The 17,502-nt window shown below is 45.6% G+C and overlaps 1 protein-coding gene across 1 annotated transcript in view; it reads left to right on the forward strand.

Annotated features, from left to right (window-relative positions):
* PTPN14 (protein tyrosine phosphatase non-receptor type 14) overlaps window positions 1-17,502 on the forward strand; it is a 173,382-nt gene that overhangs the window by 140,176 nt on the left and 15,704 nt on the right. Inside the window, 9 exon segments of the mRNA XM_032633781.1 lie at window positions 767-845; window positions 3,032-4,260; window positions 4,263-4,376; window positions 4,378-4,476; window positions 4,478-4,519; window positions 8,866-9,009; window positions 10,155-10,373; window positions 13,520-13,648; window positions 16,064-16,298. Of these exon segments, the coding sequence (XP_032489672.1) occupies window positions 767-845; window positions 3,032-4,260; window positions 4,263-4,376; window positions 4,378-4,476; window positions 4,478-4,519; window positions 8,866-9,009; window positions 10,155-10,373; window positions 13,520-13,648; window positions 16,064-16,298 (2,290 nt within the window).

The raw sequence follows: 17,502 nt of genomic DNA on the forward strand, positions 1-17,502 counted from the left end.
CTTTCTCAGCTCCCCAGGTAGTGAAGCTCTCTAAGCATTTTGGTGTTTTCTCTAGAAGTTTCGCCCTCCTCTGCAGCACGGAGTTATTCAGGTTGAGTCTAAATGTCCATCTTTAAGAGTCTTATGGCGAAGAGTCCTCACTGAAGGGCTAGATGGTTGAACCGGATCCTCTGCAATGGGAGGGTCAGTAAGTGGTCCTGGGAACTGCACGCTCATTGTTAGGGATCACATCTCAGATTTTATATAAATTTGCAAGTGGGCCCATCTTAACACTCCCCTGTCCCTATTTGAGGCTGATGTGGCACTGTGAACTAGGGTCATAGGTACAACTGTGCTGATGGGGACGAACTTGTGGCTCCAGGAAGGACCCAATTTTGAATAGAAGGAAACAGGCTTCCGCCTTACTCTCATTATGTTTTAGGTGGAACATAATAAAGTACATCTTCTGAGTTATTCCTTTAAAAAAGGCATTGGGAGCCTTGCAGGTGTGTTAGAAAATACGTTATAAATAGGTGCCTTCATGTTGATTACAGCCTCTCTCTCACCTTGAACCAGCCTCCCCATTCCCCGCTTCTTGTTTCTCCAGTCCTGAGCTTGGTGACGAGACGGGGGTGCGGATGCTTAGCGAAGGGTTGGGTTGAGTGTGGAGGGCAGAGCATCTGCAGCGTGCCTCCCTGCAGGACCACCGTGTGCTCGCGCTGGTGCTCGTGAGTGTTACGGCCGTTTGCGCCAAGGCCTCCCACCTGTGCCGTGTTCTCTGTTTCAGCCCCGGCAACAACCGTACATCTTGCCTCCCATGCACGTCCAGTGTGGCGAACACTACTCGGAAACACACACTTCTCAAGGTAACTGGCTTGCCGCTGTCCCTTCTTAAGACGCAAAGTTGAGAACTGGTGACGGGTACTGAAACTTTGTGGGGGGGGGGGTGACCGTGATACTTTCATTTTAACTTTGTCATTGTCTGAATGGCAGCAGGCAACAGCTTGGATTTGTGAAAGGCATAGAATATCATTTACTCCTGAGAGGAGAATTTCCCCAGAATTGACTCCAGAGGGACTTGGGGGAAGGCAGTGAGCAAGTTCCTTTCTCCTCTTCCTTCTTGTAAGTGGGACAGAGAGGAGAGTGACAGCTAAGCCCCACAGAATGCTCTTCACCCTCCTTGTCAGTGTCAGAGAGCTTGTAACAGTCAAGCAGGTTTTCAAGGTGACAGAGAACACAGGCATCAGAATAATTGAAAGAAATACACATAAAATCTCAGCCCCTCCTTTTTTTTTTTTTTTGCCGTACGCGGGCCTCTCACTGTTGTGGCCTCTCCCGTTGCGGAGCACAGGCTCAGCGTCCATGGCTCACGGGCCCAGCCGCTCCGCGGCATGTGGGATCTTCCCGGACCGGGCCACGAACCCTTGTCCCCTGCATCGGCAGGCGGACCCTCAACCACTGCGCCACCAGGGAAGCCCTCAGCCCCTCATCTTAACTCTCCTTTCCGATCTCTCCCACTGGCCCCTTTCTCAGTGTGCTTATTGAACTGTTTTATTCCTCTTTTCCTCCCTAAACACTCCCATGCAAAGTGTGTAAAAAAACCCATTCCAATAATAATTATTCTGAGAATGAGCTTTTAGAGAGCAGTTCCTCTCCTTAAGCACTTGTTCTGAGCACTTGCACTGCATTGTCTCATTTAATCCTCAGAATAGCCCTAGGAGATACGTACTGCTATTATTTCCATTTGACAGATACAGAAACCGGGGTACAGAAAGGGTCCTGGGAAGCTTGGATACAAGGATTGGTGTCCTGACTCTTGAGCCAGGCTCTGTAATCATTACACTAACTGTATCTCAAAAAAGGAATGGGATCAAACATTGGATGTTGACAGTTTGGCAATTGGATAATTTGTTTCTGGGTTATCGTATGCTAGCTGCTTTGAATCTTTCTGCACTGTCTAAATGTGAGCATGGAGACTAAGATAATCAAGATGATGTAATTTAATAAAATACAACTTTTTATAAGCAGACTAGCAGAGTTACCCTGCTTCTATGGGAGGGCACCAAACCCCATTAAGGTGGATAAATGCAACACGTTCTCCTAGTTTTTCCTGCCTGTATCATCTCATCTGGTCTATGTTCCCACCCCTCCTCTTCAGAGAGCCAAGTGTTTTCAGTCACTTTTTCTGTTTTTTAATCTTTTCTGCCTTTGCTTTCTTCTACTCTGCTCATGCTTAAATCTATAGTGTAAAAAATGAATATACTTTGCCCACAGAAAAGTGTGTTGGCAAGAGGTTGCCTGCCTAGGGGTGTCTGTGTATGTGTGTGTTAAAGGAACACTGGACACCCAGAATGGGCCTTACTTTAGAAATCTGCTTTTTATCTCTTTAGGTACCTCTTTAAAGTATTATTAATTTTCATGTGAAACTGACCTCAGTGATGAAACCAACTCTAGAGGCGGGTTTTAGGCAGTGGCTAAAAAAACCTCCTGATTCTTATTTTGCCCTCCGTTGGTTGCCGATCAGAATGAAGCAGCCACGCATGCTGACATCCTGACTGTGTTATTTGCCTCGTGCCTTGATGGATGCTCGGCAGTCCCTCAGATACAGGGAGTTTTCCCACTGCAGTCAGGAAGATCAGCTCCCAGTACTCAATAATTTCAAATCTATTGCCCTATTAAAGTTCTTGACTTCCTGACCCAAACATCCAGTTCTGTCGCTGAGCCGTGAACAAGGGGACAGGTCTCCCAATGTGAGGGCCATTGTTGGTGCCTGACTTAAAAGCTCGTGGCCAAATCGAGAACTTAGCCCAGGTGATAACGGTTCCGTGTGTGCATAGTTTTCTTTGTTTAGATTCACTTTTTCTTTTTAGTGTCCTTTAAAACGTTCCTTCCATATGTTGGCATCTTGCCCAAGAAATTACCAGTTTTTCCATGGAATATGTGGGTGGAGACCATGGGATTTCCCTTTTTATGACTTCTGTAAGTGTGAGGATGAACTTGATTGAAGCAGGATGGTGTGGACGTTCACGTGCCTCTGTGTGACTTCTTGCAGACAGCATCTTCCATGGGAATGAAGAAGCCTTGTACTGCAACTCGCACAACAGCCTGGACTTAAGTTATATAAATGGCACCGTCACCAATGGCAGTGTGTGTAGCATTCACAGCGTCAACTCCCTCAGTTGCTCCCAAAGCTTCATCCAGGCGTCTCCCGTGTCCTCCAACCTCAGCATCCCTGGGAGTGACATCATGCGGGCTGACTACATCCCGAGCCACCGGCACAGCGCCATCATCGTGCCATCCTACCGGCCGACCCCCGATTATGAGACAGTCATGCGGCAGATGAAGAGGGGGGTCGTGCACACGGACAGCCAGAGCCAGTCCCTGCGGAACCTCAACATCATCAACACCCACGCCTACAACCAGCCAGAGGATCTGGTGTACAGCCAGCCCGAGATGCGGGAGAGGCACCCCTACACTGTCCCTTATGGGCCCCAGGGGGGCTACGGTAACAAACTGGTCAGTCCATCGGACCAGATCAACCCGAAGAGTACCACGGTGCCCAGCAAGCCCGGGGCAAGCGCCATCTCACACACGGTGAGCACCCCGGAGTTGGCCAACATGCAGCTCCAGGGCACCTATAACTACAACACGGCCCACATGCTCAAAAACTATCTCTTCCGGCCACCACCCCCCTACCCACGGCCCCGCCCCGCCACCAGCACCCCGGACCTCGCCAGCCACCGCCACAAGTACGTCAGCGGCAGTAGCCCCGACTTGGTGACTCGCAAAGTGCAGCTGTCCGTGAAGACCTTCCAGGAGGACAGCTCCCCGGTGGTGCATCAGTCTCTCCAGGAGGTGAGCGAGCCCCTCACGGCCACCAAGCACCACGGCACGGTGCACAAGCGCCACAGCCTGGAGGTGATGAGCAGCATGGTGCGGGGCATGGAAGCCATGACCTTGAAAGTCGCTCAACATCCCCATGGCCCCGCCGTAACACCTCTGCGGGAGCCGGGGCCACCCGAGGAGGTGCCGGGGAGCCACGAGGTCCCCCAGCTTCCCGAGTATCACCACAGGAAGACTTTCTCGGATGCCACGATGCTGATCCACAGCAGTGAGAGCGAGGAGGAAGAAGAGGAGTCTCCGGAACCGGTGCCCCAGATCCCCGTGCTCCGCGAGAAGATGGAGTAACAGCGCCCAGCTCCAGCCGCCTTAGCCCGCATTCCAAACAAGCCCCCACCCGAGTACCCCGGACCCAGGAAAAGTGTGAGCAACGGGGGCGCTGGGGCAAGACCAGGTTGTGCCTTCCTCCCGCCATCGCCAGGGCCAGGGTCCTGAGGCAGGGGCCAGCCAAGGCCATCAGTATCTCCCGGGCTGACCAGATGGCCATCAACGGGTCCGTCTCTTGGTCCATCCATCTCAGAGCCCGACCTGACAAGTGTGAAGGAGCGGGTCAAGAAAGAGCCTGTGAAGGAGAGACCTGTGTCTGAAATGTTCTCACCTGGAGGACAGCATTATAGAAAGAGAGATGATGATCCGGTAAGTGGCTTCCTCTCCCAGGGCATCTTTCGAGGGACAGTTAAACGGGCCTGATTTCCACCCTCTCCCGCAGCCCCCTCTGCTCCTTTTCCATGATTTAGACATACATCCTCTGGGCACTGAAGAAAGCGCAAGCCATATTCAGGGAATGTGGTAGGGATTTAAAAATCACTTGGCATATAAACAGGTAGTGTTTCATTTCACATAACTTTGTTTTCGCATAAACCTTCCATTCTCATTCATGGCTCCTCGTAGGTGTGCTTGGTGCAGAGTGCTGTGAGAGAGTCAGGATCTTACAGGTTGGTGGTGTTGAGATTGGTGTCTGGGCCAGCATTTGCTCTTTATTCAGGGTCAGACTTCCCATTGCATGAGCTGCCAGGAGCTCACCTTCCTCCATCTCCTGGTGCTTTGGTTTTTCCAGGGGAAAGCATTTCCCGCCCCCACCCGCCCAATTAGATATTAAAAGAGCAGCATCCCTTCAGAGCACAGCTTTCTGTGTAGATCTAGATGTCAGGATCGTTCATCAATATTGTCCATGATGTATCCAGCTTTATGTTCAAATCTTCTTTCGAGAGATGTTTAACACAAATCCAAGAGAATAACAATAAACCCAGAAGTTTACCGTTGAGCTTCCATTAACCATTCTTACTCTATCAAGAATTCACACATGCATATTTATACACAGGCCACACTTGTCCTGGAAGTATTCACTCCCTTAAAAAGTTTAAAAATCCTCTCAATGTCACCATTCAAACCTAGACTGACTTCTCCTCTGCATGTACCACAGCTGAACTGTAAGGTAGCCAGGGCTTATTTTAGGAACTCCAGAGCAGTTGTAACTTAAAATGGGCTTTGATGGAGTTCATTAGACTTTCTTCATTTATAAGTCTCCCAGTTCTCCAGAGGGAATTAACCTGTAAAGAGCCAAAGTTTTAAGGAAGCCAAGTCCCTCGGTTTAGGAGTCTAGTCCATAGCAACGTCCCTACTTTAGACAAACCTTAAGAACATTCTTAGCCTCACGGTTTTGGCCATCCGTGGAGTATTGCTAAGAAGTTGGTACAGGCGTAACTTTTTCCACCTAGAGGGAAATTGTGAAAGTTGTGCTGTGCCTGTGGGAAATAAGACCGTTGGGCTGAGATGCGGGGCTAGGTGCCTTGGCGGGGAGCTTTTTCCTGGGGATGGAATGAGATGCTGGAATGAGATGCGAGGCTGGGTGCCTGGGGTGAGAGCTTTCTGAGTCGGGGGAAAAGTAATCACTGGTAGGAAGGGATTTTCAGCACTTCTTGGCCTCACACCCCTGTAACACAACTCAGTATCAAGAACCCATCAATCTAAGCATTCAGCTGCTGCCTGCATGGTCCCCTAGCCTCACTTAGGTCATATTCACTCTCTTCTCTTGTTACCTGTATTAAACAAAAGCCTGTAGCCAAATTCATGGCACTGGTTCCCTACATAGTGCTTCAGGCATTATCACAAAGGAGCAAGGGCCTTTTCCCCTGTTTGCACGTGTCCTCCCATCCCATCCACTGGGTAAGAGTGAATAGCCAATTTTACCCCTTAACTAGTTCAGGAACATCATTACCCCAGCCCTATGTCATTTTCCCCGATTTTTTTTTTTTAAATGTGTACCTTCTTCTTTGTTTTTTTTAATTTAAAAGAATGTTTATTTCTTGGCTATGCCTCGTAGGATGTGGGTTCTTAGTTCCTCGACCAGCAGCTAAGATCCTGGTCCCATGCATTGGAAGCATGGAGTCTTAACCACTGGACCACCAGGGAAGTCCCTTCTCTGATTTTTTCCCCAAGTCCTACACACTTGTGAGCTCAAGGGCTGCCACCCTTGGCTGGTGTCCCAACCTCAGAGTAGGACTTGGAGGGTCTTCAGTGAGCCAGACAAGGTGGTGACCACCACTGGCACTGATGCTTGGGATGGGTCTCTATTGTCTTTATGAAGAAACTCACCCCAGTGACCTCCCCACATCTCAGATGACTGTCTGTCCCCCGCCACCATAGGTAGCCTTTGCCTGGCTTGTTAGGCATGACTAAGAAGAGAAGGCCATCGGGGCCTCCCTAGGATAAGAAAATGAGAAAATGTAACCAAATAGGAACTGGAGGGAGACAGCTATGGTGAGAATTTGCCCTGCAGGCAAGTCTCTCCCTCCAGTTCTGGAAGTGCTTATCCATTTGATGGATAGTTCAGGCCTGTTGTCTTGATAGCTTCTCCTGGCTCCTACTGCTGCCTGGAAGACATTTCACTGTCTTTAGTCACCTAACCCCAAATCAGGTACTGGGAAGAGAAAAGGCCAAATCAGATCTTTGAATTAATTATTTTTGATCTCTGGTAATAAGCTGATAGGATAAGTAAGGAGGAGCTAAGACAAATAGGTTATCCCTGGGGTCTCAGTTTTCATTAGGTAAGTAGTAATCCTTTCCCAAGAAAGACAAATAGGTTTCTTTGGGCTTTTGGGCCCAGTTGGGGTTACGTCATGGTGCAGGTGGGAAGGAAGCAGAAGGACTGTTGGGAAGACCTCAGGACCATTTATTTAAAAAAAATTTGCTGTCTTAAAACTTTGCGGAGGAGTAAAACATTCTCAACTAAAAGAGATAATGGGGGGAAAATTCTCCCTCACAAAAACAAACTAATAAGCAAGTAAACTAACACCTCCCCCCCCACCCCACCCCCCGCACACCAGCACATTTAAATCCAAAACTTTCAAAATCTGTCTGGGGTTGAGAAACCAGGGCCATTCTTAAGAATATTATACCTTTGGGACCTTTCTCACTTTCTCACAGTTAATCTTCCTCTGAGATGCTCCTTTTGTTTGTCTGATGGGTCAGCCCTGTCACTGACCAAGCATCTATTGACAGAATCACTCATAAAGGCCAGGGCTCCATTCTTTTTTTTTTTTTTTAACTTTATTGAAGTATAGTTGATTTACAATGTTGTGCTTAATTTCTGCTGTACAGCAAAGTGTCTTGGATATATTTATCTACATATATATTCTTTTTCATTATGGTTTATCCCAGGATATTGGATATAGTTCCCAAGGCTCCATTCTGACTGTAGGTGGCATTGAGGGGATGCACATAGGGGTGTAATGCCATCCCCTTACACCCACAATTAGAATAATCTGCACCGTGGCTCCATCAAGATACTTCTCTGGGGAGTAGATTTCTAAATGACAGACTAAGAAAAAGAATACCTAAAGGTTTGAAAAAAGAAAACAGGAATAAGATGACCCCTTCATCTGTGGCAACCAAAGGAACCTGCAAATTGGTTTCCCTTTCGTGTGGATCAAAATCATAAACTCTGTAAAACTCATCTGTTTCTATGCTTTATGAAGTCTCTGTGCTTTTGTCTTCTAAGACAAGATTATCTGGTGGGAAATGCTCCCATTGTCTTGACTGAAATGAGTAAATGGAGGTTTGTTGGTACCTCAATCAGTTTAGAGGGCGTGAGGAAGCACAGCCATAGACCAAGTAACAGGAGCCCCGACTGATCCAGTTTCAGTGTCTGTGCAGGTGAGATAGAGAGGAGTTGCAATGCCACAAACAAGGGCTAGGTGTTAACAACCGAACCTTCCGCTAAGTGCTCTGCTGGGCCCCTAGATCCGTGTTCTCCCGTGGCTCAGTCACATCCACCGCTGCTCCACCATGGTCCCTGGGAGCCATGGTGTCCATTCCTGTGGGTCTTCTGGATGAAGCATGAAGGGTGCTGCTGGGTAGGTCATCTCAGGTGGCCCCAGGCTGTGGTATTAGTGACTCTGCTAAAACCACAGCAGCTCTCATTTTGGGGATGATATCCCGGGGACCAGAGAGAGTCAATACAGGATTAACACCCTCAAGTCTTGAGCCCCTCTGAATGGAAACTTGGGAAGGTTTTTGTCTATTTATGTATGTATCCAACCTCTTAAGAATGCAACAAACAGTTTTTATAAGGTTTTTACTGTTTAATCTGTATAAAAGGTGCATCATTGTGATTAAGTTTGATTATTCATGAATCTCTGTTTCTCTTTTCCTTGTCCTGTCTTCCTTCAGCCCTTATCTTCCTAAAGTGTCTCCTGTACACTGTTTTCTTGTGAGCCCCGAGGCAGGATGTATTTGTGTTGGGTCTTTGCTCTTGTTTGTTTGTTTGTTCATTCCTCTATTTTAAATAAAAGCTCAGGAGGCCTGGAGGAACCAGCTTCCTCCAGCACAGTGGGAATAATGGGAAGACTGTGTTTGAATTTGCCCTGCTAATGGTGACTGTCTGCATTCCTTGGCTGGGGAGTTACAGATTTGGGGAGATTAAAACACATTCCAGCATTCTCCTGGTATTACACACAATGAGAACATGCCTTTTCTTACCGCAAGAATCTAGAGAAGCAGAAGATGGCAGGCCTGGAGGCACAGAAGAGGCCACTGATGTTGGCAGCCTTGAACGGACTCTCGGTTGCACGGGGCTCGGGGCGGGAAGAAAGTCGCGTTGATGCCACCCGAGTTCCCATGGATGAGAGGGTAAGCGCTGGGCTTGTCAAACGTGTGACTCATTCTCTGTGGTCTTAGGATTCCAACGCTCTCTCCTCGCCCAGACATGCCAGCACGAAGGCGTGTTTGACGAATTCATTCTTCAGTTTGAGGCTTAGCAAGACCTGGTCTGTGCTGTATTAAATCGATCCTTTCCAACACCTCATGTTTCTTTGTCAGGTTGGTGCCATGACGACCCCTAAAGACACCAGCCCTTACCTAGCTGTGTGGCCTTGGTCAAGTCATTCAATTTCTCTGGGCCTGTGTCTTTATTTTTTTTTGCAAAATGAAGACGTTAAGCGGTTGCTGTAGCTCTCAATTTCTGTGATTTTTGTGAACAAATACCCTTTACTAGGGAGTGATTCTTTTACCCACGCATTTATAGAATTCTTTAATACACTGGCCCCTTGTTTGGCTATAACATATGGCTGATTTATCATTGTTAGGGTAATGCATTGTGGGAAAAGTAACCAGACGTTGCGTGGTAGTGTTTCAGAGGTGAAGAAACACGTTCTTTCAGTTCCTGAAATTGCTGTCAGGTTAAGAAACAGGTCATGTAAATGCAATAGAGTGCATTACAATAAGATTAGGGTTTTAGGTTTTGCCAGCATGTATGAAGTATTAGCATGCTCTTAGAGCCAGAAGGGGCTTTAGAGGGATCATTTAATCTAATTAATACCATGTTTTGTTATTAGTAGCTTGACCGTGGGAAAAATAAAAGATGGGGCGTCTAATCCCCACGACTAGAGGACTGTAGACCAGTATCATCTTAAAATTTAGCTAAGAACAGCTGTGTAAGTGGAGGGAAGGACGTCTGGGTAATTAAGATGAACAATCTCCTTATCACTAGAACTTTAAACGGAGGTGATAAAAACGAAAATACTAACTTTGAATTTCCACTCTTGCCTGGTCTGGCAGATTCGTTCTGTTTAAGGTATGAGTGAGAAGGAAATTGGTTATTGGACAAGAGATACGAGCAATATGGTCGGTAACGAGACCAAATAATCAAATATTAGTTGTCCATCTTGAAACTGCTTATTAACACTGTCACTGGAAATGTTTGAAGAAATCTGGTGGTTTGGTTGGAGTGTTTGGATAAGGTAATTCGGAGAGCTGGAGATCAATTTCTGTTGCAGTTCAGAACCCTGAAGAAGAAGCTCGAAGAGGGGATGGTGTTCACAGAATATGAGCAGATTCCAAAGAAAAAGGCAAATGGCGTTTTCAGCACGGCAGCTCTGCCAGAAAATGCTGAGCGCAGCCGTATCCGGGAGGTCGTCCCCTATGAGGAGAACCGCGTAGAGCTCATACCGACCAAAGAAAACAACACAGGCTACATTAACGCCTCCCACATCAAGGTAAGAAGTTGGGGGTGGAGAGGGGTGTGTTGGGAAGGCTGGCTGAAGATTGCTGGGTCAACGGTAAAAGGGCAGGGAGGAGAACACATACAGGCGGCCACTGTGCATCTTGGCTTGTCCCCAAACCCCAAGGGAGTGTTTTTGAACTCCTGTGCTTTTCTTAGTCAACTGGAAGGCCGTGCCTATCACTGCACAGAGAGAAGGAAGCCCAGCGGCCTCAGGGAAGAAAAACCTCAGGTCAGCTATTTCTGAAGCTGGCTCATTACAGAGGGTTTAACTTTTTCTCCTCTCTGTGTGTCGTAACTCTCCCGAAAACCCACAGGTAAAGCTGAGGATTAGCCCTTGCGGTGTGTAAGTTGCAGATGATGGAGAATTTGGAAATCACAGGCATGATGTTTCTGTCACTGGAGTTATGATGTTCAAGAGCAACAGAAACTTACTGTTTCTCCCTTGTAATACTACTGGTTAGGCATTTTAGGGCTGAAGTCCCAAATTTGCATGATGTTTACAAGAGTGGGCTACTTTCAACATAAGCCATAACGGTGTGGTTGATAATGAATCTGCCACCATTATTCAGTGCGTTGGGGTCATTAAATGTTTGCTACTATTTCAAATACTCCAAATCTTCATATCTCAGTATTGATATTTCAGCTTAGCTTTACTTCAGTTAGAATTTAGAGTTATGGATACATGTGTGCATGCAGCGAAGTGTTTCCTAAATAGCTTACCTTCCTCAGGGCTCGTAATGACAGAACACCTTTGTTTAGAATGTCACCATTTGCTCTGACCTCTGAAGTCGGGGAATTAATCTGTGTACTGATGTGAATTGTATTAGTATAATTGTTAACAGTTGTTACAGGACGCTTTTCAAAACAATACAAGGTTCAGATTCCTAGTCTGCTGTGATCAATAACGGTAGAAAATCTGTGTCTGGCATTATTTCCTTTCCTCATTGGACTTTTCAGCTGTAGCCAAATTATAGGTAGGTTCCTTTGAGCCGTTAAAATACAGCCAGATGTCTGGCCTATGTATCAGTTCTAATGGTTTTGATACAGAATATGGGAAGTGTACCATGGTTGGGTGTAGTGTTTTTGTTCACCCAGCATAGATAACCACATATATTTTTTAAGTGTCAGAAAGTCCTGTCCAAGGAAATAGGATGGCGTCAACTCTCATGGATCATATTGTGTATTCTACTCTTATTTTTCAGAGTGAGAACTCTCAAAACAATGAAACAGTAAAAACTGAGCCCCAGGAAACTCTGAAGGAAACTGACGGTGGTGAATTTCATGGGCTTAGTTTAGATAACGAAACAATGACCAAAATAATGCATGCAAAGATGCAGATCACACGGCTGCATCTTGCTAGACTGTCTGAGAAAATCTTCCACAGCTGCAATATACTGTCTTCTTCTTTTGGCCAGAACGCCTCCCCCATTTTCCATCTGCTCTCTGGAAAAAGCTGTCAGTCTGCATGCGCTGTGCCCAGTGGGTGTTCTTAACATCCCTTCCTCCATATTCTCTGAGGCCCACATTTCATCTTGTGGATCCGGGTTAGACATGGGTGTGTTTAATAGACCCAGAGAGCTTGCAAGAACTTGTCCTTGTGTTTTTGGAGTAGAGTTATATGTCTTGCCAATGTTTTCTCCCTGGGTTCCAAGCAGCCGTGAACACAGAACAGAGATTTATTTGCTCCAGACGTGGAATCACATCTGTGAAATCTACCTCAGTAGCTTTGGTGGTTGTGTTTTTAATGCAGTTTTTAATACCCTCCTGTCAATACTTGGGAATACGCTGAAAGGCCCTAGGCAGCAGCATACTCTGGAAGTATTTATGGCTCCTATATTGTAGGGTGCCAGAGAGGCTAATGTTTAAAATCACAATTCCACAGATAAGCCAAACTCCTAGCCAGCCGGCCAGCAAATGTATGAGTGTTATCTCCCCCCCCCCCCCCCCGTACTCGGAAAATGGATTTTGCTTGCCAGCTTTGACCTAAACATGCCTTGTGTAACGAACAGTAACTGACATTGTTTTTGTTTGAATCAAGTTAGTGTATAGTTTCATAAAATAAATGAGAGAAAAAGTTTCAAAAAGTGATCACTTCATTGCCCCTAGCACCATCTTGAGATCCCCCACTGGTGAATGTGTAAGGGAGCCTGACTTGGCAGTATCAAGGCACAGGAATGGAGGCAAACCCAGAAAGAATCTCTCCAAAGGCCACCATTTCACCCTGATGGCATGAGCTTTCACACTTGAGGCATGACTTTTTATTGATGCATCTCTGCTGCTAATATTTATAGCTGCAGAATTATCCTCCCAAGGTCACCCTGAGCTGTGTGGGGTAATGACTTTATTATCCAAAATCATCTCATGACTCCAAAGTTCAGTTGGATGCTGTGGTATTGTACGAGGGGAAGGTGATGATAAAATATCATGTACTGTTGGCTTAAGTACATGCATGATACCTCTGCTGTATGTGGTACAGAGTAGCGGGTACAACAGAGGTTTAGGATACACTTCATAACCAGGGCAGTGGTAGAAAGACATTGCTCCCAAAGGGGTGTTATTTCATGGTAGATTTTTCTATTATTTAAAAGGACGTCATGGAGTACTGTGTCTCAGACTGTGGACTGCAATATGGTAGTGGTATATGAAATCAATTTAGTAGTCGGGAGCAGTTTGGGGTTTTTTTGTTTTGTTTTCTTTTGTTTTTTAATGGAATAGACTAGAAAAAGGAGAAGAGAATGGCAATTACCAGTACATTGCACGTTGAAAACATAACTATTATTTCTGTAACAAGTTGTTAGGTTATATGCATATATTCATGTAATATTGTATATGTGGGTATATATATATGTGTTTTATATATATGTTTTTAATATGCACTGGTTTGTACATAATTACTGTGGGTTGTAGACCAAAAATGATGAGGTATATTATAATAAGCTTGAGTGGCAAAACGTATTTTCATGTGAGCATGGATGTCACTAGCTGCCCATGGTGTCAGGGCTTTTGATGACAGCACTAACACATTTGGCCTAAAAATATTATTCAAGGTTTTCAAGTGGCTACAAAAGGACCCGTGGTCAGCGTGTAACTCTGTCCTGGATTTGGGGTTTATTCACTAATGCTTGCCTTGGTTTCCAGGTGGTGGTTGGTGGGGCAGAATGGCACTACATCGCCACTCAGGGGCCTCTGCCACACACATGCCATGACTTCTGGCAGATGGTGTGGGAGCAGGGAGCGAATGTGATCGCCATGGTCACCGCAGAGGAGGTAAGGGGGAATGGCCGTACAGCCATCTGTCCCGGCGGGGGCGGGGGGCAGAAGATGGGCTTTGTGTCTACGACTTTGCTGCCTCATCCTCCTTCCGGCAGCACCATTTCTCTGCAAATCCTTTTCTCTCTGACGTGCATCTCTTTCCTCTCCTTACTTGCATATAGGTTTGTTTTGTTTTCCAAAGATAATTTATTGTTATGCCCCGTTTTTATCCAGCTCTTAACTCTTTTCCTTGGATCACCATGAACTAAAATTAAACAAACAAACGAAAAAGAACCAAACTTCAGTTCAGCCAGCTCACTTCTGTGTGCCAAACAAAGCAATGATCTTTCCGCTGGAGTTTGAGAACTTTGGGGCTGCTCTGGGTAAATCGGCATATATTCCCAACCCCGGGCGTGGCCGGCTCCCATGCCCTCCTGCTTATCAGCTGAAAAGAGACCAGAGCTGTTGTTCCTGTAGAGGCCTCTTTCTTTGGGGAGAGAAAAAAAAAATCTTTTTCTTCCTTTGCCAAGTCAAACATAGTGTTTCCCTTGTAACTAGAGAAGTCTACGTGGTGTTCCAAAAACTGGCATATATCCCCATTCCGTCTAGCAGTTCGCTTGGAGCTTGCTGTCTTTGGGGGAAGACGTTTTGGGTTTCTTCTCTTGTCACAGTCTCGATTTTTTATTTTAATTTTATTTTAACCACTTCCTTTGTTCCTTTCATTAAATTTTAACTTATGTTTTGAAGTCATTTAAGGAAAAAGAGTTTTCTGTTCGTTTGTTTGTTTGTTTTTTATCGTATGTATGGTACTGCATATCCCTTTCCTAACAACTTTAAAAGGATGGGGAGCAGAAAGAACTGGAAACAAAAAAAGTCATGTTCCCTTCATTAACTCTTCTGAGCAGATGCTTTCCAGAACAGCCCATTAGAAGGTAGAGATGAAAGACTTTGGTCTCTTTCAGGCCAGCTGTACTTCTCTAGGCTGACCTTCTGTCCCACCTTCCCACAAAGAGTAAATGTTCCTGAAAATCTCTAGTTTTATAACTTTATCGAATTACATCCTTGGGAGGGATTCATTCAACGTAAAACAGTGTACTTACCATCTGTGCTGACCCCAGGGTAAACACAACAGGCATGACCCTTGTCCCCAGGGAGCTTACATCCCAGTGGGATTTACAGTAAAAAGTGAACAAAGTCAGCTCGGATAGTGGTAAGTGCCATGGAAAAAAAATGAAACCAGTAATGGAATGGAGGGTGACTGTGGGGCTACTTTAGATTAGACTGCAGCCCGGGGCCCTCTGAGGAGGTTGCATTTGAGCCAAAACCTGAGTGACAAGAAGGGACCAGTCTTAGGAACAAAATCCAGTGATCTGTGAGGCAGCCAGAGACTTACCGTCTTTTGAAATCTGTAATTGATGTAGGTACTCAGCAGTTATGTAAATTAAAGGCCTCAGATAAACCTTTCACAGGATGGTTAAATAAAAGAGGCAGGTGTGCTTCAAATTTAAGAAGACTCAATTCAACCCAAAGAACCAGGGCAAGATTACTTGTGTCACCCAAAGCTGTATTGCTTTGTGAGCAGGCAGCCTTCACTTGCCACTCATTCCCCCAGCTCCGTGCGCTGGGCATTTCTCCTCTCGCACCACCCCCTTCCGCTGGGTCCCCTTCTAAGCTGCCATCACTTCCAATCCCGCTCCCACTCCTATGATATCAAAACTGTGCAAAAGTTTAAAATAGACCCCATTTTGTAAATGGTTGAGAATGCATACCCCCAGAAAAGATGATAAAATTAAGGGAGAGAGAAGAGGGGTAAAGCCAGTTTTCCTCTGCTTCAGTTGTCAGTGGAACTAAAACAGATGGGTCAGGCTGAAAAAAACGTGAGATTGACACTAGATGATAAAGACAGTGTCAGTGGCTGGTGGGGTGTAACAGAGAGAGCCCAGGGCTGAGCATCCGACGTGAGAAGCGTGACCTAGAACGATTACTGGGATCTGTCACTCCTCTGCTTAAGGTCACTTCATTACCTTTGGATGGCTTCCCACTGACCGTGGGGTGAAATCCAAATGCCCTACCGTGGACCCGGAGGCCTTCTAGCCTCCTCTCTGCCGTCCACACTGAAGACCTTTCTGTTTCTTGAACACACCTAGCTTGTTCCCGCCTCTGGTCTTCACCCTGGCTCTTCTCTCTAACATTCAACTGCAGCCCAGTTGTGAATCTTCACATTTTTCCATTGATGTCACTGTGTGGTAAATCTTATTATTGGTGTCAGCTAAAATGTATGGGTATCTACTCTGGGATAGACACTGCATGATGCTACTGAGTCAGTGCCTTAGAAGCCGTTCAAGTTTTCCGCTGTCCTTAGATTTTAAGATTAAGAGGATAAGAGCTTCCCCTGACTCACGTCCAATTTTGCTTCTGTGTCTGATTCAGGAAGGCGGACGAACCAAGAGCCACCGATATTGGCCCAAACTGGGTTCCAAGCACAGCTCAGCCACCTATGGCAAGTTCAAGGTCACCACAAAGTTCCGAACAGATTCCGGTTGCTATGCAACCACAGGCTTGAAGGTCAAGCACCTTTTGTCCGGGCAGGAAAGGACAGTGTGGCATTTGCAATATACTGATTGGCCAGATCACGGCTGCCCAGAGGATGTCCAAGGATTTTTGTGTAAGTCTTTTCTTCCCTGTCGGGGTTTTACCAACAGTAATGGTCTTATCAGTTGGAGGTGAAATGGAAAGAGAGTCTACTTTCTCTTAAGTGGCAAAAGTATTAACAACATTCAGTATATAATACTGCAGTAGTATGTGTAGAACAGAGAAGACTAATACATGGCATTTATCATATTCTCTTTACCATTTATGCAGATGAGCTAATGTGGTAAACTAATTGGTTCTACCTTGATTTAGACCTTTAGTATTCTGATATGTGTCACGTGTCTGAACCTTGAAAACATTATGCTAAATAAAATAAACCAGACACAAAAAGACAAATGTTGTGTGATTCCACTTACATGAGTTATCCAAAATAGGCAACTTCATAGAGATAGAAAGTATAATAGAGGTTACCAGGGGCAAGGGGGAAGGGGAATAGGAAGTTACTGTCTGATGGATAGAAAGTTTCTGTTTGGGACCATGAAAAATTTCTAGAAGTGGATAGTGGTGATGCTTGCAAAACACTGTGAATATACTTAATGCCACTGTACACTTAATGTAATGTACACTAAAATGATTAAAATGGTAAATTTTCTGCTATGTATATTTTACCACAACCAAAAAAAAAAAGAAACACAAAGCAATAAAATATAGAAAAAACAACTTTAAAAGTTTCTCATGAAAATTTATATCTCGGAAGCCCTGTATTTCCTACAGCAGTAAATCCCAATTAGTAGTTTCTCATACCTACGATTAAACATACTAAGAATTATTGAAATCAACTTGTAGTATTTGGAACTATCATTTTTGGATGCATTAATTTATGTGTAGTTTTCAAGCTATGGTTATCTTAGAAACTAATTCATCCAGATTGTATACAGTACTTTATTTGTAAGGCCAAAAACTGGGTGTGTGTCCACCAGTGCCAGGCACTGAATCGGGCTCTTAGAACGCAGAAATGAAGCAGTCTTTGTTTTAAAGGCTCTTGCGGTCTCATGACGAAGACGGGCCGGTGATCACAGTCTGGAGGTGAGATCTGATGCTTTTGGTGATGGCTGCAGCAGCCTCCTTCCCTTCCACAGAGTTGCCTAAACATCCTGCACTTGTGGGAAACCCTACTCTTTCCTCACCCAGCTAGGAAGGAGGCCTAAGGGTGCCCTGCAGCTTTACTACACCTGCTATGTTGTTGACTCACCAGCTGGCAGAAGACCTATGGCCAC

Source organism: Phocoena sinus, chromosome 1 (assembly GCF_008692025.1).
Source record: "Phocoena sinus isolate mPhoSin1 chromosome 1, mPhoSin1.pri, whole genome shotgun sequence".
Taxonomy (NCBI): domain Eukaryota; kingdom Metazoa; phylum Chordata; class Mammalia; order Artiodactyla; family Phocoenidae; genus Phocoena; species Phocoena sinus.